At 54.7% G+C, this 22,006-nt stretch overlaps 10 protein-coding genes across 10 annotated transcripts; 4 read left to right on the top strand and 6 right to left on the bottom strand.

The window, feature by feature from the left end:
• Nucleotides 1-286: 286 nt before the first annotated feature.
• Nucleotides 287-6,502, bottom strand: Malapachy_2441 (adenylate cyclase; the record flags this gene model as incomplete). Its single annotated transcript, XM_018136930.1, has 1 exon — nt 287-6,502. One exon carries the CDS (start codon nt 6,500-6,502, stop codon nt 287-289), a length of 6,216 nt encoding a protein of 2,071 aa, XP_017993324.1.
• Nucleotides 6,503-6,775: 273 nt separating this feature from the next.
• Malapachy_2421 (hypothetical protein) lies at nt 6,776-8,670 on the top strand (the record flags this gene model as incomplete). Its single annotated transcript, XM_018136911.1, has 2 exons — nt 6,776-6,835; nt 6,865-8,670. 2 exons carry the CDS (start codon nt 6,776-6,778, stop codon nt 8,668-8,670), a joined length of 1,866 nt encoding a protein of 621 aa, XP_017993146.1.
• A 66-nt stretch (nt 8,671-8,736) lies between these two features.
• Nucleotides 8,737-9,202, bottom strand: Malapachy_2447 (hypothetical protein; the record flags this gene model as incomplete). Its single annotated transcript, XM_018136936.1, has 4 exons — nt 8,737-8,826; nt 8,863-8,971; nt 9,000-9,118; nt 9,146-9,202. The coding sequence occupies 4 exons, from the start codon at nt 9,200-9,202 to the stop codon at nt 8,737-8,739; spliced, it is 375 nt and encodes a 124-aa protein (XP_017993318.1).
• Nucleotides 9,203-9,490: 288 nt separating this feature from the next.
• Malapachy_2433 (phosphoenolpyruvate carboxykinase) lies at nt 9,491-11,164 on the bottom strand (the record flags this gene model as incomplete). Its single annotated transcript, XM_018136922.1, has 1 exon — nt 9,491-11,164. The coding sequence occupies one exon, from the start codon at nt 11,162-11,164 to the stop codon at nt 9,491-9,493; it is 1,674 nt and encodes a 557-aa protein (XP_017993099.1).
• A 416-nt stretch (nt 11,165-11,580) lies between these two features.
• Nucleotides 11,581-12,038, top strand: Malapachy_2420 (hypothetical protein; the record flags this gene model as incomplete). The annotated part of the gene is made up of 3 exons (XM_018136910.1): nt 11,581-11,766; nt 11,800-11,895; nt 11,931-12,038. The coding sequence occupies 3 exons, from the start codon at nt 11,581-11,583 to the stop codon at nt 12,036-12,038; spliced, it is 390 nt and encodes a 129-aa protein (XP_017993147.1).
• A 155-nt stretch (nt 12,039-12,193) lies between these two features.
• Nucleotides 12,194-13,843, bottom strand: Malapachy_2437 (transcription factor; the record flags this gene model as incomplete). Its single annotated transcript, XM_018136926.1, has 3 exons — nt 12,194-13,443; nt 13,476-13,574; nt 13,612-13,843. 3 exons carry the CDS (start codon nt 13,841-13,843, stop codon nt 12,194-12,196), a joined length of 1,581 nt encoding a protein of 526 aa, XP_017993103.1.
• A 478-nt stretch (nt 13,844-14,321) lies between these two features.
• Malapachy_2435 (hypothetical protein) lies at nt 14,322-14,504 on the bottom strand (the record flags this gene model as incomplete). The annotated part of the gene is made up of 1 exon (XM_018136924.1): nt 14,322-14,504. One exon carries the CDS (start codon nt 14,502-14,504, stop codon nt 14,322-14,324), a length of 183 nt encoding a protein of 60 aa, XP_017993105.1.
• A 381-nt stretch (nt 14,505-14,885) lies between these two features.
• On the top strand, nt 14,886-17,499 carry Malapachy_2449 (dna topoisomerase i; the record flags this gene model as incomplete). Its single annotated transcript, XM_018136938.1, has 2 exons — nt 14,886-15,282; nt 15,311-17,499. 2 exons carry the CDS (start codon nt 14,886-14,888, stop codon nt 17,497-17,499), a joined length of 2,586 nt encoding a protein of 861 aa, XP_017993058.1.
• A 321-nt stretch (nt 17,500-17,820) lies between these two features.
• On the bottom strand, nt 17,821-19,140 carry Malapachy_2465 (rpc34-dna-directed rna polymerase 34 kd subunit; the record flags this gene model as incomplete). Its single annotated transcript, XM_018136954.1, has 1 exon — nt 17,821-19,140. The coding sequence occupies one exon, from the start codon at nt 19,138-19,140 to the stop codon at nt 17,821-17,823; it is 1,320 nt and encodes a 439-aa protein (XP_017992941.1).
• Nucleotides 19,141-19,310: 170 nt separating this feature from the next.
• Malapachy_2448 (zn-dependent exopeptidase) lies at nt 19,311-21,992 on the top strand (the record flags this gene model as incomplete). The annotated part of the gene is made up of 3 exons (XM_018136937.1): nt 19,311-19,608; nt 19,640-19,732; nt 19,768-21,992. 3 exons carry the CDS (start codon nt 19,311-19,313, stop codon nt 21,990-21,992), a joined length of 2,616 nt encoding a protein of 871 aa, XP_017993059.1.
• Between the last annotated feature and the right edge of the window lie 14 nt (nt 21,993-22,006).

Below are 22,006 nucleotides of genomic sequence, written 5' to 3' on the forward strand. Positions count from 1 at the left end.
TGGTTGGAAAAGTTTCAGGCGATCGTGCCCGGCGCAGGGAAGAATTCCACAACGACCAGGCCCCTGTCGGATGGCGGCACGTGCATTGCGCATCATTGCCCGTGATAGGGCCGTATATTGCCAATTAGTGTAAAGCATTGCAGATTGGACCACACGCTACGTTCCAACCGGTTTGTGCCGATGACAGGTGGAGGGCAACGAGTCCGTGGACTTGGGATGGCCCAAGCGCGTGTACGGTGGAAAAATAGTCTGGGTGATAATACAAGCGTCTATATAGCAAGTAGCATTAAGTGTCGAGGTCCATATCGTCGAACAAGAGTTTCATAGCTTCATCGGCATGAGGTCCGCCGATAGACTGCCGAGCAAAGTCCAGGGCTAAGCTGCGAACGCTATTGCGAATACGCGTAATGAGCTGGATGAGCACGGGGACCAATTCGGCGTCTGTCGCATCTTCTCGGTCAGCCATGATGCACAAATCGGGCGCCTCGTGTACAACACGCTCAACAAGCGCAGTACGCTCTTCAGCTGGGACAGGAACGCGAGTGCGAGGAAGTTTCAAGTCCTTGGCCACAAGCTCAGACCAGGGATCGTTCGGGTCGATACCAGGGAAGCATTTGTTGTTTGTGAGCGACTCGAGGCGCATGCACAAGTAGCCTAGCTGCTTGATTTGGTTGAGCTCCACAAGTTCTCTAGTGGGCTCGTATACTTGAAGTGTTTCGCCGCCTCGTCGTACGCCGGCCAGATGGGCATACCGACCAGCCAACAATTTCGGGTGCAGAAGGAACAGCTTTTCAGGCGTTTCAATCCCTTTCAAACGTCGCTCGCCCATGGAAATAATACCGAGACCCATACGACGAAGCAAGACGACTTCACGGGGCGTCGATGCATTGGTCGGCGCCTCACTGCCTACTTCGCTCGGCAAGTCATCGGTCGGTCCATACTTGGTAAACAATCGTTCCAGTTCCTGGACCACGTCCTGGCTCGCGAGAATTTGCCCACCATCTGCCGCGCCACTAATTCGCGCCGCCCGATTGACCATAGGGCCAAAGTAGTCCATACGATTGTTCACCGGATCCACTTCACATACAGGCCAGCCCCAGTGAATGCCCATACGTACGCTTAGACCACGATAGAGTAGGGACCCATCATCTCCAAACACAGGGTGTGCCTGCTCCGTATCGAGGATCTCTTGCGGCCAATCGACGTTGAGCAGACGAAGCTGCACGCTAAAGCACCATAGCAACGCGGCACTCACGGACTCAAACGAGACCATGAAAGCGTCGCCTTCGGTCTTGACTTCATACCCACCAATACTGCGTAATTGCCGACGAAGGAGCAGGTTGTGCAGCCGAATCGCTGCCTGCATGCTAGGATTGGATTCCCAAAGCAGTGTGGAGCTCTTGATATCGGTAAATACGAGAGCCACTTGCCCAATCGGTGGAAGTACCTCCCGGTCCAGACGAGCCAACGTACTATCGGTGTCCGTTCGACCACGTCGGTGGATCTTTTTCACCGACTCAATACCGCCACGTTGCCATGCATGCTGGACTTGTGCATGGGCATTGAGGTGCTCATGGAAGAGGCCGCCTACTGTAAGAACCATGACAGAGATGTATTCCGATGCGCCATAGGCCAAGGCAGTATCGCGTAGTTTCTGGGCGGCAAGACGTGGATCCTGGCGATCCATACGGGCGATATCCACGGCCATTTGGTACGACATGTGCTTCCACAGCTCCTCGTTAGCAATAATCACAAACTCATCGGCATCGGTGAGCGGCAAAGAGAGCACCGAGGGGCATGCCGTGATGACGGGGGAGAGGTGGAAGTGGCCAAACGCACGGGCCACATTCATGCGATCGTTGACCATATTGCGGTGCGACACCCATCCCTCGGCGGCCCGGATACGATGCGTTTCATCGCGATCCAATGGCTCATGCTTGGTGCCGAGTACTTTGACCATACCGCCCGCGCGCGAGAGAACACCAATCACGTCGCCGACATTCGCAATGTACAGCATGTGTCCCTTTAGGTACGCAAAGAGAGCACTGGCATTGGCCTGCCATAGCAGCGTATCGGGCGATGCGCCTTGACCCCAACCCCAAAAGATCTCCTGCGTGTGGTGACTATCCGGCGTCGATGACGACGAAGAAGCGTGAGACGACTTGAGCGAGGCTGTATGCGCAGAATGGCGGTGAAGCACATGCTCAGCGTACATGCGATTCAGCCTGAGGAACATACGCCGCATGGCCGTCGGCACGACATCTGTGCCCTCGTAATTGGATTGCAAGGGCACGAGCTCCTCTTGCAAGACCTCGGGCGCGTAATGTGTGAGGAACCGCGCGATGTGTGTAGCGGCAAAGGGCGAGGAGGAGTGGCCCTGCACGAGACCCAAGAGCGCTTCGTTTTCATTGCCACCGTACTGCGGAAGGACCAAGTCGAAGATGTGGATCGCATCATGCCGTCCGATCGAGTCGGCCATGCCGTAGGGCATAGCATTTACATGCGCCAGCGTCGTGCGTACACGACGATGATCGCTCTCGTCAGGTAGTGGCTGGTGCGTCATGGTCACCTCCATCAGGCCGAGCAGACGCAAGTGACGTAGCCGATTAAAGTCGGCCAGGTTTCTCTCGCGGCCATCGATTTCCGCAAGCTTGGGCCGGATTTCAAAGCGCTGATTGCCAGAGAGGTTCAAGTAGCGTAGCTCCAAGTTGGCGTTCCAGTTCCATTCATAGTGCCAGTTGGCAATGTTGTACTTGAGCATATTGCTCCCGACATCAATCGCACGAAGCTGCTGGAGCCGACCGAGTTCAGCCGGTAGCGATTGCATCTTGTTGTCGTTCAAGTACAGAATGCACAGCTTCGTAAGGCGCTCCAGATCGTCCGACGGGAGGGCACTGAGGTAGTTCGACGAGAGGTACAGTTCATGGAGTTCCGCCAGTGGCGAGAGGGTCCCTGGCGGGATATCGTAAATCTCGTTCATCGACAAGTTGAGCACTTCCAGCTCATGCAGTAGCGCAATGTGGTGGAACACATCGTCGCCCAGGCGATTGTCTGCCAGACGCAAATACATAAGCGAGTACTGCAGCGGCGCCTCGGAGGGATCCTCGGCTCGTGGCCATTTTTCCAGCAAATTGGAGCTCACATTGAGCGAGATGAGGCTCTTGCAGCACCACAGCGATGAGGGCAGTGTGCGAATGTTGTTGTTGTGCAGATCCAGATGCTGCAGCTTGGACAAGGTGCCGATGGTCTCTGGAAGGAACCCAATGGCATTGCCGGCACAGCTGAGGTACTGCAGCTGCGATACAATGTCCAGACGAGGCAGCGACGCCAGTTGGTTGTGGTCCAGTACAAGACGTGTTAGGCTCGGGACGGCGCCCAGCAGTGTCTCGTTGATCGATACAAGGTTCGCAAACGAGAGATCCAGCTGCGTAAGCCGACTGGCAGCCATGACCGAGAGGGCCGCGCGACTCAGGGGGTTGTGCGCCATGTGGAGCACACTCAGCGAGCTGCTCACGGGCGAGTCGATGCTGGTGATATAGTTGTGGTCGGCCAGGACACGCTCCAAGCGCGGCAGATGCAAGACATCTTGCAGCGAGTGCAATGTGGTGTAGCGAACGTCAAGCACACGCAGTTCCTGCAACGACTGCATTTCCGCCGGTAAGCGGCGGATTGAGTTGCCTGCAAGGAGAAGACGTTCCAGCTCTTTCAGCTGACCGATTTCCGGCGGGATCTGGTTAATAGTATTGAACGACAAGTCCAAGTCACGCAGGTGCGGAATGGCACACAGACGCGCAGGGAAGGTATCCAAGCGGTTGTTCGACAGGTTGATCGACTGCAAGGATGACATCATCGCAATGTACGTCGGGACGGAGGACAAGCGGTTGTTCGTCGCGCGGATCATCCGCAGTTCCGGCAGCTCATGCAGGGCCACATGATCCAAGTCGACGATGCGATTTGAGCTGACATCCAGGTGCGTCAGTGTCTTGATACTCGTCACGCCTTCCGGCACACGTTTCAGCGCAAGAACCGAGAGGCGCAGCATACGCAGCGACGTACATAGCTCGACAAAGTCACGAGGCAGTTCCGTGAGTGGGTTCATCGACAAGTCCAAGCTAACGATCCATTTGGCGTACTTGTAGACAGGCACAGGGATCATGGTCAAATGCATCGCCTGCAAATTCAAATGCTTGTCCGTTTCATCGCCTTGCAGCGATGGGAGTGGGAGTGTCGAGACGCGATCCGCTCGGAATACAAAGCGCAGCAGATGGCTCATATCGAGCTTGCCGAGGGTGTCAAGCCCATCGCCCTCCGTGTATCCTTCCTGGACCAGACGGCGACGGAAAAGACGTGCAGGATGTTCCGTGGGTAGGAGCGGCCGATCCGTGCCGCGCTCATAGACAAACAGCCTGTGGCCCTGTGACTCGGGCAGCGACGTATGCTGGGAGAGCGCATACGAAATTTCCGCGGTCGTCGTTTCAACGGCACACGAAATGATCAAGTACATCTCATCTTGCACATACACACGCAAAAACGTCTTGCCCTGCGCCTCGTCGGCAATCATCGACGCATCCGACAGCCGCGGCCCCAACGAAGCAGGCGGCGCACGCGACTGCGCTTGCACTTGCGCCTGCGCAGGGTCCATCGCCGAGTCCAGGGCATCAATGGTATCACGTGCATCGCGAGCCTCACGCGGCTTGGCCTTGATGAAGGGCAAATGCGTATGCAAGCCACGCCGCCCAAACGCCACTGGGCCGACACATATGAGCCCCCCCTTGGCCGCGGGCTGCGGAGTCGACCCGTCAGGAGAAGGAGCATGGTCATGAGATGTGTGGTGGTGTTGGTGGCCATGACGATGGAAAGTCGTTTCATACAGGGAACCCGCAGGCGATTCCGCACGCCAATGAGCGCGGCGGAAGAACCGCGGCTTCTTCGGCCCATGGGTATCATGCGAGGACGCCACACCGGTGGGGGCCGTCGTCATCGTAGGCACCGGTGTAGAGTCCCTACTTGCATCCATCTCGACCACAGGCTCGTAGATCGTGATAGACCCACGTTCGCTGTCAGTCGGATGGTACGGCACTTCGCTAGCCATCGCTAGCGCTCGCCAGGCCATCGCATCGTCCTCTTCGACGTTCTCAGGCCCAATATTGCGTATCAATGAATCATGTTCGGCCCCTTCATGCAGCACGGCCCAACTCGCCGGCGCCGTCCATGTGGAGGATGTCGCGGCGGTCGTCGCTACGCCGGTAAACGGATCGACGGGGTGCAAGGGCGTCGCTGGGCGACTCGTCTGTCCACTGCCCGAGGAAAAGACGCGCGGACTGCTGGTCCTGCGTATAGAAAAGGGAGTGCCAGGCCGACTGCCAGGCGCAAAACGGCGCGGCGAGTCTGTACCCGCTTCTGTCAACATGGGCATGGGCGGCGGCGCACTGTGCTGACCCAGAGATGAGTCTTCACTCCCATGGTATGACGAGCGTGGGTGCCAAAAGGTAGAGGAATCGGACGCACCACTGCTGAGGCGTTGTTGCGCTGTCGCTGCTCGAGACTCAGGTCGTTCGCTATCGTGCGAGCGACGCGGATGAAAAAGAGCTTCCAGCGAACCTGTTCGTCGATGCATACCGCGTGACGGTACAAAGGCGCTGCGCACAGGGACGGGCTGGGTAATGGTAGGAGAGGGCTGCGGCGAGGGCTGCGTTTTTACCGACGTAGAACGAGGTTGGACAGGGACAATCACAGGCGACGCAGACGCCGTCGAGGAAGCGGGTGTCGGTTCTACCGGCGCAGGGACAAGGACGGTGGCCGGCTTAGCACCTGCACCGGGTGGTGCGCGTGATATAGACGGTGCAGCATGCTCACCGCCCGGCCCAGCATTGTTGGTAGGCGACAAAGCTCGAGGCGATATGGGGACGAGTGAAGGTGTATGCGACGTGGGTGAGTACAGGGAAGGGGGGCGAGAAGAGGATTCGGTCGGTGGTATACGTGACCAATCCACAATGTCGCTTACATCGTCCAAATTGGTATCCAGGATGACGCCATGGGGTTGCGCTGGCGGTTGGGACGCCGTGGAGTCACGCGAGGCACGCTTGGTCAGAGGCTCCGTAAGGATCCGCAAAGGATCCATATCAGGCGCCTTCTGTAGATCTGACGTAGCTCCATCAGCTACCTTGCCGCGCCGCTGACGGCGTAAGGGGTTTACGACGCTCGGCTTGGGCGACGGAGACGAGTGCAACCCATCGGAAAGCCGAAAACGTGACTTACGATCGTCGTTGTCTTTGGCTGGCCGCGCTAGATTTTTCACCGAGTTGGAGCGAAACATCTGGAAAGGATTTAGACGCCGTAACGTGTTGCCCTCGCGCGTGTGGGGTCCACTCACTGTGGGCGACACAGGCTCGTCTTGGAGCCATGGAGTGATGGTATCTTGCAATTTGGCATCTTTTTCTTTCGTATCACGTACATGGGCCTCTATAATGCCTTGTGGCGAAGAGGCACTTGGCGAAGACATCGTCGCAGACGAGTCCCCCCTCATCGTGCACACGAGCGGTGGGGCGTCGTCGTTGTCCGCACCAAAGACGATCGCGCGCATCAGCCACGCCTAGCGTCCACCTCCACTACTACGCCCAGCCAGCCAGCCAGCCAAGCGGATTCAGCACGCGGCCGAGGGTCTTTATGTGGAGGTGGAACGAAAGTCAACAGCCCATGCGCCTTTTGGCCGGCCGCCGCGACGTGCCGAAACAACACTTGGCTCTAGCGAGTGCATCTCGCTGCTTGGTCGGCGATGGGTGTCGGAACAGATGATCCGGCCGCCAACCCACCAGCGTACAAGTACATTGGCCTGGTATGTACCACACACCACTAATCACGTAGGCCCTGGCCGTAGGCAGTGGCGTGTTCATTGGATCCTCGTTTGTGTTTAAGAAAAAGGGTCTCCTTGCCGCCCAGAGAAAGTATGAGACAACCGCCGGTGAGTCGCATGCGTACCTCAAGAGTCCTTTATGGTGGACGGGTATGACTATCATGATCCTTGGCGAAGTTCTCAACTTTGTGGCTTACATGTTCGCTGATGCTGTACTGGTAACGCCCATGGGCGCCCTGTCGGTGGTAATAAGCGCCATCCTCTCAGCCATCTTTTTGAAAGAATATCTGACGCTCTTCGGTAAAATTGGGTGTTTCCTATGTATTGTTGGCTCGGTCATCATTGCTATCAATGCGCCTGAGCAAAAAGTCAGCGGCAACATTCGTGAATACGAGAAACTGTTCATTGCTCCTGGGTTTCTCACATGGCTCGGCATCTGCGTCGTAGCCGCCTTGATCCTTGTGTTCCTTGTCGCTCCGCGCTACGGTAAGAAAAACATGCTTGTGTATATTACCGTGTGCAGCGTGATTGGCGGCCTCAGCGTCAGTGTTACATCCGGCCTCGGCGCGGCCATCATCTTATCCATTCGTGGCTCCAATCAGTTTACCTATTGGTTCACCTATTTCCTCCTTGCATTCATTATCGTGACTTTGCTAATTGAAATCAACTATCTCAACAAGGCTCTGGAACTGTTCAACACCGCTGCTGTTACGCCGACGTACTACGTTCTGTTCACAGCAGCGACGATCATTACGTCCGTCATTTTATCGCAAGGTATGCGTGCTAGTGCGGTGGACATCGTGACCATCGTGTTTGGCTTTTTCACCATTTGCTCCGGCATCGTCCTCCTTCAGCTCAGTAAGATGGACCCTGTAGAGCTCGAACAGCAAAAAGGCGTCGACCGCAAGTCGTCTATGCTGCTCAGCGTCATGGAAATGGGACACGAACTCGAACATGAAGACGATATCACGCACATCGAAGATCCAGGTATGGACTCGATTCGGGGTGGTATGGGTATCGTCGGTAGCATTATGCGTGCCAAGAGCTCACGTAAGGCATCGCGACGTCACCGTCGGCCTACGGGTCAATTTGATCCTGTACCTACGCTGAACCGCTGCGATAGCAGTGTGCCGCGCTACCAACTGTATGACCGGCCAGTAGCGTATACGCCTGATTCGGAACAGCACATCAAGTTTGTGTCTGGTAGTGAGTTGCCGCATGGTCATCATGGATGGACAGATGCACCGTCTCCCGACTCGCGGCCCACGACCAAGATGGATGTGCATGACAGTCATGCACCAAAGCCCATCCTCGAAAATGGGAAGGAACCCTCTCATGTACGCTCTCCGCGATACGATCCGACTACGGATGGCGACGTGGGCGACCAGAGCGCATCGCAGGCCCAGATATCATCGTACCACATCAATTTGCCGCCCATCTGGGCCGACGATGCAGACCTAGATGGTGATAAGATTGCGTCTCCTACAGGGATTGTGGACGATTACTGTGAATGGCTCGACGAGGACGACATTGGAAGGGAGCCGCCAATTCCGTTAGACCGTCGCGTAACGACCTCAACAGCGATGCGGGAACGTTCGCGTACCGCTTCACGTACTGTATCGCGCGCAGCAAAGGATGCAGTAGGTCTGGGTTTAATGAAACTACGGATACCATCGTCACGGCCCAACCTAGAGACGTCGCCAGAGCAACGACGGCCAACGATGAGCCCTCGCCCCTACATTCGCACACCTATGCGCTCCATGACCGAACCGCTGCAGAAAGAAGAACAGCAGGACCTGCTCTCTTCTTCTTCATAATGCTTGTACATAAATACGTAAGTCATTCTACATGTTGGTATGCATGCAAAAATACGCAGTCACTCCTTATGCAGCCTGTTGCTTTTCCTTCTGCGCAGCAGTCACATCCGGGCTGCTCGTCACCGCTGCCGTATCTTTGTGACCGTACTTGTAGCGCTGTTGTGTGAGAAGAACAATCCCTTTCGTACGTACCACCAGACGAACAATCTGAACACCCTGCGCCGTGGCATTGGTCAAATGACACGCAAACAGGAGCATGTTGCGCGGTTGCACACGCAAAGCGAAGCGCATAAACACGCACCTGGATCGTTAGGCCCAGCTATACATACGAATACATAAAGAGGGTAGGCGTCATTGTCGACGAGATCATAGTCTCATCCTTCTTCAAGTCCGCAATAGCAGCGAGCGGCAGACCCCAGTTGGCCACAGGGCCCCAGAAGTGCGTGGACTACAAATGAGCATTTCAAAGACGTACCATGAAGTAGTCGCGCGCGGCGGGCGAGCGCAGCCATGAGAAAAAGGACGCAGACATGATGCAATGGTGTCCGACAAACGGTCCCTACAAAAGGACGGGCGCTCTACGAGCTCGCGGGCGGCGCCCAAAAACGCATAATTCCTCGTGCCCCAACGTCCCACGAGTCGGTCTGTGCATAGCTGGATACACGCCTCCCTTGCCACTCCACCATGGCCCCGCATGCAGGAACAAACCCTGCTCAGTCTATCTTCTAAGTTGGGCGCGCAACGATCCATCACACAATCATCAAGTAGGCAGTAGTATACATTACGACTCGTTGACACTACTTAGATCCTAGCGAGTCAATTAGTGGACCGAGCTGGGACCAGCGCGGAGCACCTCCGGCTTCACCTCCTTCTCGAACTTGGCAAAGCCATCCTTGAACATGTCCTGCAGCTTCTTCAGCTCCGACTCAAAGGCGCCCTTGTCCGACCAGGCCTTCGACGGGTCAAGCAGCTCCGAAGGAACGTTGTTGACAGCCTTCGGCACCTGGAAGTCGAACACACCCGGAGCGAAGGTCTCGTACTCAGCCTGGGCCAGCGAGCCATCGTGGATGGCGTCGAGGATAGCACGAGTGTACTTGAGCGGGCAACGCTTGCCGACACCGAACTTACCGCCGGTCCAGCCAGTGTTCACAAGCCAGGCATTGCACTTGGTGGCGCTCATGCGCTCAGCAAGCATACTGGCGTAGCGCTGCGGCGGCAGCACAATGAAGGGCTGACCGTAGCAGGTCGAGAAGGTCGGCGAGGGCTCCATGACACCGTCCTCGGTACCCGGAGTCTTCGAGGTGTAACCAGCAATGAAGTGGTACTGAGCCTGCTCCGAGGTCAGCTTCGACACCGGCGGAAGAACACCGAAGGCATCGCACGTAAGCATAATGACGTTCGACGGCTGCTTGTCAGCAATGCACGGGATCTTGGCGTTCGGGATGTACTCGATCGGGTAAGCGCAACGAGTGTTCTCCGTGATGCTAGAGTCGTCGTAGTCAGGCTCACGAGTGCTCTGGTCGTAGGTGACGTTCTCCAGAATCGAACCGAAGCGGATAGCGTTGAAGATCTCGGGCTCCTTCTCAGCGCTCAGGCCAATGCACTTGGCGTAGCAACCACCCTCGATGTTGAACACACCGTGGTCCGACCAGACGTGCTCGTCGTCACCGATGAGCATGCGCGACGGGTCAGCCGAGAGAGTGGTCTTACCAGTACCCGAGAGACCGAAGAACAGCGACACGTCGCCATTCGGGCCCTGGTTGGCCGACGAGTGGAGCGACAGCTGGCCGAACTTGACCGGCTGCAGGTAGTGCATGACCGAGAAGATACCCTTCTTCATCTCACCGGCGTACTCAGTACCCAGAATGACCATCTCACGGCGCTTGAAGTTGATCTCCACCGAGGTCGACGAGGTCATACCAGCAGTGAAACGGTTGGCAGGGAACTGACCAGCGTTGTAGATAGTGAAGTCCGGCTCACCGAAGTTCTCGAGCTCCTCACGAGTCGGGCGGATAAGCATGTTGTGCATGAAGAGGGCATGGTAGGCACGAGCGCAGATCACACGGACCTTGATGCGGTACTTCGGCTCCCAGCCAGCGAAACCGTCGAAGACGTAGATATCGTCGCGGGTGTTCAGGTAGTCGATAGCACGCTCACGGTTGATCTCGAAAGTGTGCTCGTCAAGCTTGATGTTGACAGGGCCCCACCAGATGTCGTCCTTCGAGGTCTCCTCGTACACAATACGCTTGTCCTTCGGGCTACGACCGGTCTTCTTACCCGAGAAGTTGATCAGAGCACCGCTCGAAGAGATAACGGCACCTTCCTTGCGAATAGCCTCCTCGTAGAGCTCGGCCACGGGGGTGTTGCGCTTGATCGAAACACGCTCCATGTCGAAACCGGCCTTCGAGAACATGGTGATGTCCACACCGAGGAGAGGGTTGAATTCCTCCTGGCTGTTGGGAAGTTCGTCGTGGTGGTTGCCTGGCGAAGTCATATTGGAATGATGTAAAGACATAATGGTCCTCCCGTCCGGTTATATATAATTCTGCCCCGTGCGCTTCGCTCCCAAGATACGATGGGCCGGTTCGGGGTCGGCTAAGTCTAGCGAGTGAACAGGTGTTAATGCACTATAGTGCATGTGGCCGGCAGCGGCGGTGCAACACGATTTGTCACACATCGATGTGCGCCCGGGTAAATCCGGGTCCTGCCCCCACATTACATTTACTTGCATGATTATGGGTCCCTGCACAAAAAGCTTTCGACGCCTGGGCGGAGAAAGATTGACACCTTCGGCTAACATGGGTGCTGGCGCCCATGCCACGTGGATTGGAAATTCCAAGAACCCATGTCGCACTTGAATGGAAAAATCAACCTACGCGCACGCGCACGCACAAAAAATCTCGCAACATCATGCGGCTCCTGACGCACAATTTGTTAGCGTGTCATGCGAAAGGCTGTGGCTCATCCTCTAATAACTTTCCACTTCAATTGAGGAACGTGCAGTTGGAGCTTATTGAGGCCGACTACAACGAAACATTTTTGAAGGGCTTTCTTCCAAAGCTCGCTTGGCCAGCCTTTGTCTCCACAGCACGACAGGTATGTGATAAGGGGTATATGCTTATACAATAGCTGGGTGACACATCCCTCCCTGAAGATATGCCAGATTTCCTATCGAAAGAGCCTAGTGAGGAGTTTTTACGCACACTTCACCATGTACTTTTAGAAGTAGGTACCTCGTTCCACTGACACACGACCTCTAGATCCATGTTTCGGAGGGAGAAATGGTCTGCCCAAATTGTGAGCACGTCTACCCTATCCGCAGCGGTATCCCCAACATGCTCCTGGCTGAGCATGAGATTCCTAAGTGAGTCTACATACCATTCTGGACCGCTAGCAATGCTTGCGTGCCACCCTGTAGCGATCTCCTATGCGCGCGTGAATCCACGTGACTGTTCGTTAGATCAAAAGTGGCCTAATTTAACGTACATTGTCGTCTCCCATCTATCTAATGGCTAAAGTATCGTTACGACAAAATTGGGAGGAAGTTGCCCACCACAAAGCCAGGCAAGTCGAATGGGTCACGCTTGATGGTGAAGCACCATGTGCACGGTATAGATTTACCAGATGGCGTCATCAAGACGCATTTGGTCATCACCGATTGTGTCGTGTTTTCGAATGCGTGTCGGGCAAACATCTCCCAATAGTTCAATACAGACTCTTTATCCATAAACTGGTATATATATTTGCCCAGAAGATCTTCTTTTGACCATTGCGTCAACATGCAAAATTCTGTGCCAACCAATGAAATTTCACATGTTCTCCGCCAAACGACCGTAGGCGTACCCGAAAACGAGATAAGCTTTTCAAATTCAAGGATGGTGCGCTGGAAGGCTCGCTCCACAAACACCTCATCTTCTTCACTTAGAGCCATCTGCAAGGCGATCAGCGAAGGACGGTAAATGGCCAACGCACGCACAATGCGCAGCACATCGGCTGTCTCGTACTTCTGCGTTGCATATTTCAACAGAATATGATAGCCTTCTGTGTACCTGAATGGCTCAGTCTTGTCACGATAAACTTTGGCCACTCGCTGCTTCCAAGCCAGTTCTGCATTAGGGTCCGTATCAGGCCGCACAGGCAAACCCAAGCGCATAGGGCTCGGCTTGGCACTATCACTAGGGACAGAAGCCGTCGTTAACACAGGATCTTTGTCCAGCGAGGATGGGTTTACACCTGTTTGCTCCAGCACAGATGATGAAGGCATAGAAGTACCCACATGCCCATTGGCATAGGGCACCGAGCTATAGTTCCCTGGCATAGGCTCAAAGAGAGTCTGGCCCATACCGGGCTTGCTTGCATCCCAGCCATCCACATGGATATCGCTGCTTGAAGGAACGTTCTTGAAATGGGTATAGCTTTCCATCAAATCCACAGCAGGTACCGTGGGGACGTCAGGGGATTCCGTGATGTTACTGTTTTCCACGTCGTGCAGCATCGACGACAAAATCGAGCTTTCTAACGATGTTGGGTCGAACCCAAACGCTGTATTTGAGTCAAACGTAGCTGGCGGAGCTGCGCCAACACGAGCCAGACGTGTGAGTGTTCCAACATCTGTGCGTGGGAACGTCCGTGACGACGTATGTTCAAACACAGCTGGATTAGCATAACCCGTGGTCGGGTTACTCAAGCGATGCTTTTCTTGCATGTTGGGAGCATAGGTATCCACCGGTCGTGGTGGCATATCCCGCCGGAGAGGGTGAGGCATGGTCGATGCTACTCAGGTCAGAAGTGCTGCGAATACATACGGATCTCATCTTCTTCCAACAAGTATTTTGCCTTCTTTCGATAGCCATCCACACACTGGTCGGCCAGTCCTTTGCGAATGCAGCGCTGGCATGGACGTGCTGTGAGTGTTAGTTGTGATACCCAGGCCATACATACAATCATCGCATGTCAAATGTGCCTTTTGGCAATGGTAGCATGCCCTACTAGCTTTTTTTCGGCGAGGGGGACGTGGATGTGCCTCATCTTTGGAGCCTTTGGCTGTGCCAGTAACGTTGTTTTCTGCAGGGCCTTTTTTGTCTGAGGTCGTCGGTGGTGCTGGAGCGATGGCTGCCTGGGGCACAGCTTGCAGTGCTGCTTCGCCCGTGCTTTCCCCGCTCTCCACTGTCATAAAACCGAGAGGTGATTTCTCGCTACAGGCACAGTAGTCGTGTCAACAGGCACACGTCTATGAGTGGCGGTTACTGCACGGTGCAAGAATGAAAGCAATTTCCAACGATAAGAACATGGAGAACTGCCCTAACGGCTTTGTCAACATATTTCCCATACCCGGATTTATGTGCCAAGCATGCACGGCTTGGCGAAGGGCTCGTCTGGCTGGCTAGAGGAGTATGGCGTTCGGTGAGGGCGTCGCCGAACCATCCTGCGAGCGTGGTGATTGATGGAGAGTCATATATATATCCAGCTATCAAAGCAGTACAAGAATAAGCAAAGCGGCTTAATCCGCATATCGTCGCCATAGTGAAGCTTGGGTCGAGAACATGCTGGAGGTACCAGCATCGACCTGATTCAGCGCGTACATATGCATCTTGCTCCTGTTCCATACACACAGTCAATACAATAGACTGGACCTCAGCGCAAAAATGTCATTAATGCGCACCGTGCGAGGCTGGCTTCTTAGCGTACTTCTCCCACACGCAGTAGGCTACAAACGCCGTCACACCAAGGCCGAGGCCAGGGAACATGTTGCGGTAGTAGTAGCTGTACGAGAAGATAGGGTGCTTGCGCCAAGCCTCACGCTTAGCCCAGGGGTCACGGGAAAGTTGAGACATTTTTTGAGTCTGTACGTTGTCCTGTGGTAGAAAGAGCCGTGGATCTATGCATGCCAAGCGCTTTTTAAACCGCCAGATGGCGGGCCGCATCACATGTATACATCACATAGCATCCACCACAAGTACAGTGTCAGTCATGGTCCCTTCGTCCTTTCTATTATACGTACCGTGGCAACAGTACGTGGCTGTCGTACAGTCTCTGGCGGAAGCAAGCGTATCGGTCTGGTACCGACCGCTTACGCGCCCACGTGACCAGCGCGTGGAGGCAGAGAGAGCTTCGAAGAGCCCCCACCACCGGAGCAGGCGCTTTACGCCTCGTTTCTACGCGACACGCGACCTGTGGTGGGACTGGCTCTCTCGTCGCGACCCAGCAACGTTAGGATGGAAAAGAGGGCACAAAGATTCAAAGAGGAAGAAGAGTCGGATGACGACATGCCGCTGAGCGTGCAAGTCAAAGCCTCCGACTCGGATTCTGACTCGGACGTGCCCATGTCCCAGCAAGCGGCAAGTTCACGGCGGACACGTCCTGTAAACTATAATGAAAGTGAGGACGAAGAAGACGAGGAAGAGGATGAAGACGACGAGGACGAGGACGATGATAAGCCCTTGGCCGGCACGAAGCGCAAGCGTACGTCCAAAGCCAAGTCGTCAGAGCAGCAGACCAAAGCGGATATTGAGGGCGGGGGTGAGCCACGGTGGGTGACATTGATCCACAAGGGCCCCAAATTCCCTGAGCCATATTCCCCCCTACCCAAAGAAATTAAATTGAAGTACGACGGTACGTTTCAACCCTCTCTCATATTCAGGTCATCCTGTCCCTTTGCCGCCGGAATCGGAAGAGGTGGCCATGTTCTACGCTGTTAAGCTTGAAACCCAACATGCTACGAATCCGATCTTTAACAAGAACTTCTTCGAAGATTTCCAAATGTACCTGAAAAAATATCCACCTCTGGACGGTACGCGAATCAATAAATTTGAGAAGCTGGACTTTCGGGATATGTACAACTACTGGAAATCGCTCAAAGATGCAGAGGCAGAGAGAAAGAAAAGTATGGCTCCATCTGCACGCAAAGCCGAGATTGCAGCACGGAAAGCCATCGAAAACGAATACAAATCGTGCCTCGTGGATGGTGTAGAGCAAAAAGCCGGCAATGTTACCGTGGAGCCACCAGGTCTGTTCTTGGGGCGTGGTGCGCATCCCAAAGCCGGTCGTGTCAAAACACGTATTTTGCCAGAGCAGATCACCATCAACCACAGTGCGGACCACCCTCCGCCAGCTCCGCCGGCGGGGCACAAGTGGGGAGAGGTTGTGGAAAGAAAGGATGTCACTTGGCTCGCGCTCTGGCGTGAAAATATCAACGGCAGTTTTAAGTATGTGTTCTTGGATGCCTCGAGTACCTTTAAGACCGAATCCGATCGCGAAAAGTTCGAAAAGGCGCGTCGTCTGGATGCGTGCGTAAAGCAGGTCCGTGCGGATGTATTGAAAAATCTCAAGTCCAAAGACCGTGTTGAGCAGATGGTTGCTACTATCGTCTGGCTTATTGATAACTTCTCGTTACGTGCCGGTAACGAAAAAGGCGAGGACGAGGCGGAGACATTTGGCGTGTGCTCTCTGCGATGTGGGCATGCGACGCTCGTCCCGCCCAATAAGCTGAACCTGTCTTTCCTTGGTAAGGACTCGATGAAGTTCGATGAGACATTGACGATTTCCAACCATGATGTCTACAAAAATATCGGCACATTCCTTACCACGGACGGCACCAAAGTGAATGGCCGTCTCATGAAAAAAGGGCCTGATGATCCTATATTTGCTGCGCCGAAAGTGCGCGGTGACAAACTCACTCCGCTCGCGCCCGATGTGGTGAATCAGTTTCTGGGCACATACATGAAAGGCCTCAGTGCCAAGGTTTTCCGTACATACAATGCCTCTGCCACCTTCCAGGGACTGCTCGACCAAACTGAGGAGTGGCTGGTTTCTCGGCCTACGCCGCAAGAACGTGAGATCAATCCAGCCAATTTGCGCATCGCCTACAATGAAGCGAATCGGCAAGTGGCCATTCTATGCAACCATCAAAAGACGGTGAATCACATCACGCTGAACAAGTCATTGGAACGCACGCGCGAGAAAATTTTTGCGCTCAAGTATGACATTATGAAGGAGCAACAAAAGCTACTTACCTTCCACAAGGCATCTGATTTGAAGAAAGAATACCTTCCCAAGGATCACGACTTTGCAAAGCACTGGGCCTTGATCCTGACTGAGCCAGATCTCGACAAATCCCGGATCCAAGAGCATGAAGAGGCTTTGATCACTGCCAAGAAAGCCCGTCTTCAAGCAGCATTTGACCGCCAAGAGTCAGAACGTTTGTATCAAGAAGAACAACGCAAGGCTGCTCAAGGTAAAGTGAAGAAAGAGGAGGTCGCCGATATCAAGCCCAGCAAAATTGCGACCAAAGCCGACTTGCACGCGGAGCTGAAAAAGCTCGATGCACAGCTGCAAGTGCTAGAGCGCGAACGTAAGAAGAACAAAAGTGAGGCAGCTTCCTGCAATGTGGCTTCCTGTGCACGACGTATTCTGGGCAAGTACGAAGCCATTAAAAAGCAAGAAGCCGAGTTGTTAAACAAAAACAATACGAGCGATGTCTCGCTAGGTACCTCGAAGATGAACTACATTGATCCACGCATTACTGTTGCCTGGCTGAAAAAATGGGATATGCGCCTTCAATCACAACAGCCTGCCAAGCCTCCCAAAGGGAAGGGTGCGGAGAAAAATGGCAAGGTCAAGAAGGAAGGGCCTGTGGACCCTGCCACGAGTGAAAAGATGGAGTTGAACTTGCAAGTAATGAACATTGGCCAGTTCTTCCCGATGACACTGCAAAAGAAGTTTAAATGGGCATCGTTTGATGACGATGGAAAGCCTCTTCCTGCCAAGTGGTCATTTGTGAAGGATGCACAGAAGAAAATGCGCAAACTAGGTAGTGCAGAGAGGAACTAAATGCTTTGTGGTCCCATGAACTAGGCAGGGAGGGGGTATGGGCACGCCAAAGGTAGCAGGTACTTGGAGTACCGATCCATCAAATGAACCTACTACACAAAGGAAATGTATCGAACGGCAAGATGGCCGAGTGGTCTAAGGCGCAACGTTAAGGTTTCCTTAATTCACAAGCTTCTAGCTTCCGTTGTCTTCGGGCGTGGGTTCGAATCCCACTCTTGTCACACTTTTTGGCTACCATTTTTTATACCTCCATATGCTACGACCCTTCTTGCTCGCCTCTACGATCGCCTCGTCATCTACTGTACATTTGTTTTTGCCTACTTATTCCTGTGTATCCTCACTTACTTCCACTTTCATAGTCTCTGCTTTATCTTTGTACGACGTGAAAGGATCGGCGTAGACCACATTGTCTTCGACTACCAAGGAGTCATACAGCCCACACGAGTCAGGGATCGTAGCATCTGGTGGCACAAATGTCGTAGCAATCATGCTACTGTGCGGCATAATCATGCGCTTAATAGCACGGTAGACATAGGGAACATGCGTAAGCGAGGTATCGTCCTCCTCTTCCTCTTGATTCAGGCGCTGTGGGCGACGATGAGGCAGTTCATCTTCTTCGCTCGATAAGTCATCGCGTCTGTGCGTATGCGCGACTGTGCTTCGATGCCGTTTCTTCCTCGAGAGGGCGGTAGGTTCATGCTCGCTCGAGTCCGAGGAATCCGAGTCGTTGTGCTTGATGGTGTTGGAATTAGCTCGCGACTCCGCCTGGCTATCCTCCGAGTCACTTATAGACATAGCGCGCTGATTGCGCTTTGATGAGCGGCGTGGAATTGGCTCCCCGTCTTCTGATTCTTGCATTCGCGCTGCGTTGGTATACACAGGCAGAACGGGTATTTTTTCAATCTCTTGGTCGTAAATGAGCAGGTCGAGAAGTGCGACGACATGCTCTGGCTCTAGTTCTGTGTCTGTCAGGCGCGCTGCTTTGAGGTATCGATGCACACTTTGTGCGGTAGGCAAATGTTGTGTGTGCGATGCTGGGTACAAAGATGAAGATCGGCCATCCTTTGGCCACGTCTTTGATTGAATGAAGCGCAAACATGCCATGGAGAGTTCGTGAATGAATCCTGTATCGAGCTCATTGTCTGTGTACCATGGACCACCCGATAGCTCGATGGACGGCGTAAGGTCGTAGAGCATGTAAATTTTGCGGGTGGGGAACTTGACCGACTTGACGACTTTGACAAGCTGCTTCTGTTCAAGGAGGCGGAGGCACCGTGTCATTACCGTCTGGTGCAGGTTTGTGCGTGCCTTGATGAGCTTGGTCCAAATGCCCTCGTTCTTCGCATCCTTAATATGGTTGTAGATGATGAGCTCATTGGCGTCCATGCTACCCATCATGCTCGCTTCTCCTGTAGAGATAGCAACATACTGGATTCCGCCTGGCCCCTTTTGTGCATGGAACAAGCTCTTTTTGAGCAAACTATTGATGGCCAAGAGCTGCTCTTCAATCGGAATGTCATGGAACTGTGTCGCAAGCTCATCACCCGTGAGGGTATGCTCTGGCGCAGCGAGTGCTGTCGCATGGATCCTCTTTTCTAGGGCAGAGAGTCCCTGTGCCTCTGGCACAGCTTTGGGCGGCATGAGCTCCCTTGTTGGTCCGCGCACTCCCGGGCCGTATGGTAAGAGAAAAAATTGGCGCACGCCCTTTCGGCTGGGCTTTTTTCTTTGCTGGTCAAGGCCTCCTGCCCCCCTGGGCCTCCACACGAAGCGCCCCCGCTTCGCGGTTGCTTCTTCTCTACTGCTGGTTGGCCATGGCAGGTGGGCCGACACACGATCTCGAGCCACTCGAGCCACGCGCACCGGTCGCTGAGCCTGCCCTCCCGCCCATTTACGATGCCAAAGATCGACTGCATCATACCATTGCCTGCGCCTCGGCTGCCTTCTCAGTGGCAGTGGATCAAGCGCGGGGTCGTTTGTTTGTAGGCACACAAAGTGGTCTGATTGCGGTATGGGACCTCGAGACGTATCAACTGTATGCTCACATGCTTGGTCATGCGGACAGTGTGCTTTCTCTTCTCCTGGAAGGAGAGTACTTGTTCAGCGCGTCGTGTACGTACAGCTCTTAGCACTGACATGACAGCCGATAGCACAGTGCGCATATGGGATGCCGAGACACTGCAGCCCCTTGCGCTGGTGTACCCTGCGAACGACAATGCGGGTGATATCTTTTCGTGTACGTGAAAGGAAGTGTGACGCTAACGGCTGCAGTGGCATGGGATGCTCCTCGTACGACTCTCTACTTTGGCTGTCAAGACACCTCGATTCAGTGGCTTGCTGTGACGCGCGAGACTTTAGCTCGGTCACCGACGCATGTACGCAATGTGCGCTTCCATAAGTTCTTTGATTCGCGTCCTCGTGCGTTGTCCGGCATGACGATGGGGCTCCCCAACGCGGTGCTGGCCGGCGAGGCCTTGGTCCAGCGTTCGGCTGTCCGCTTTATGGATCCTGATGGCACGCCTACGCCTGGGATGAATATGGCTGTGCTTGGTGTGGACAGTGACAATGTTATTATGAATGCGCATCATGGATATGTGTACGATCTTCTACTTCTTCCGCATGGGGATACGACGCTCATGGCGAGTGGTTCTGGCGATGAGACGGTTCGGTTATGGCGATGGGAGCAGGATCGCCTTGTCTTCCACCAGTCGTTAGCGCTGGCCGAGCCTACAGGCGATGCGATCATGTCGTTGGCTGCGTGGAAAGGCACGTTGCTGGCCGGGAAGCAGAACGGCATGATCGATGTATGGGACTTGGAAAGCTATACACTGATTCGCTCCATTCACGCACACAACGACGATGTGCTGTGCCTCTTGACGATGGACCAGGAGGAGGGCCAAAGCTTTGTGTCTGGCAGTGCCAATGGCGACGTGTGTCATTTCGACAGCTACTTCCGATGCCGCGGCCGATTGGCGGGCCACAGAGATATGGTGCAAGGTCTTGCGATGTATCAAGGCCACACGAAGCATGCGTATTCATGGCTGACAAGTGCGCCTGTGCTGGTCACCGTATCCTCCGACGAGCATGTGCGCATGTGGCATTATAATCTGCCGCGCATCGGACAGGCGGACGAGGCTGGCCAGAAACGAGAGGAAGTGGCGCCTGCCTCCTCGTCTGCGCTGCTGCAGCGCCTGGGAGAGTTGGTCCGCTTCAAGTCTGTATCGCAAGGCCCTGCGATGCCGGAGATTGACGAGAATTTGGAAGACTGCCGTCAGGCCGCTCACTACATCAAAGCTACGCTCATGGAGCTGGGGGCGAGTCATGTGCAGCTCTTGTCGACGGGCGAGGGGACGAATCCCCTTGTGCTGGGTACGTTCCGTGGCCGTGAGGCCAAGCGACGATGTGTCTTTTACGGGCACTACGACTGTGTCCCTGCGGGCGATGGCTGGGACTCTTCGCCATGGGAGCTGCGTGGGCAAGATGGCTACGTCTACGGCCGTGGCGTGAGTGACAACAAAGGCCCCGTCCTTGCCGTGGCGTACGCAGCGAGTGAGCTGTTGCACAAGCACGAACTGGAGGTGGACGTGGTCATGCTGATCGAGGGCGAGCAGGAGACGGGTTCCAAGTCGTTCCATGCGTGCCTAGAGCAGAACAAGGATCTCATTGGGCCTGTGGATACCATCCTTGTATGCAATTCGTACTGGCTTGGTGAGCAGCAGCCATGCCTGACGGTGGGCCTACGTGGTGTCGTGCAGGTGATGATCCAGATCAGTAGTCGGCGGTCCGATCAGCATTCAGGCGTGCACGGTGGCGCTGCGCGTGAACCGATGATGGATATGATCAAACTCCTAGCATCGTTGACAGACGATGACAATGGGCGCGTCGCGATTCCCGGCTTCTACGACGATGTTCGGCCGGTGAGCGAGCAGGAAATGCAGTGGCTCACGTCCGCCGCGGAAGAAGCGCCTGGGCCGACGACCGCCGATCAGCTGCGTGCCTTGTGGTGTACGCCTTCGTTCACGGTGCACCAACTTACGAACAGCGGTGGGGCCACGCACTCCTCCATCATATCCAAGGCGGTCAAGGCGACACTGAGCATTCGCTTCGTCCCGGACCAGGACCTCGATACGCTCGCGCCACTTCTCCAGCAAACGATCGAGACGCGCTTCGCAGCGCTGCACTCGTCGAACGAGCTGGATGTCCAGCTCTTGCACCGCGCAGATTGGTGGCTGGGCACGACAGAGGGGCCGGCATGGCACGCCTTGGCCGAGGCGGTCGAGGCGGAATGGCACCAAAAGCCCACGCTTATTCGCGAAGGCGGCTCGATCCCAGGCATTGCTATCCTTGAGAAGGTGCTTCAGGCACCGGCCTTGCACTTGCCGATGGGCCAAGCGTCTGATCATGCCCATCTTCCAAACGAGCGCATTCGACTGCTCAACCTGGAAAAGGGCCAAGCGGTCGTACGTCGCTTCCTTCGCTCGCTGGGCCACGTGTAAATGCCTACATTTGC

This window comes from Malassezia pachydermatis, assembly GCF_001278385.1.
Source record: "Malassezia pachydermatis strain CBS 1879 chromosome Unknown scaffold2, whole genome shotgun sequence".
Classification (NCBI taxonomy): domain Eukaryota; kingdom Fungi; phylum Basidiomycota; class Malasseziomycetes; order Malasseziales; family Malasseziaceae; genus Malassezia; species Malassezia pachydermatis.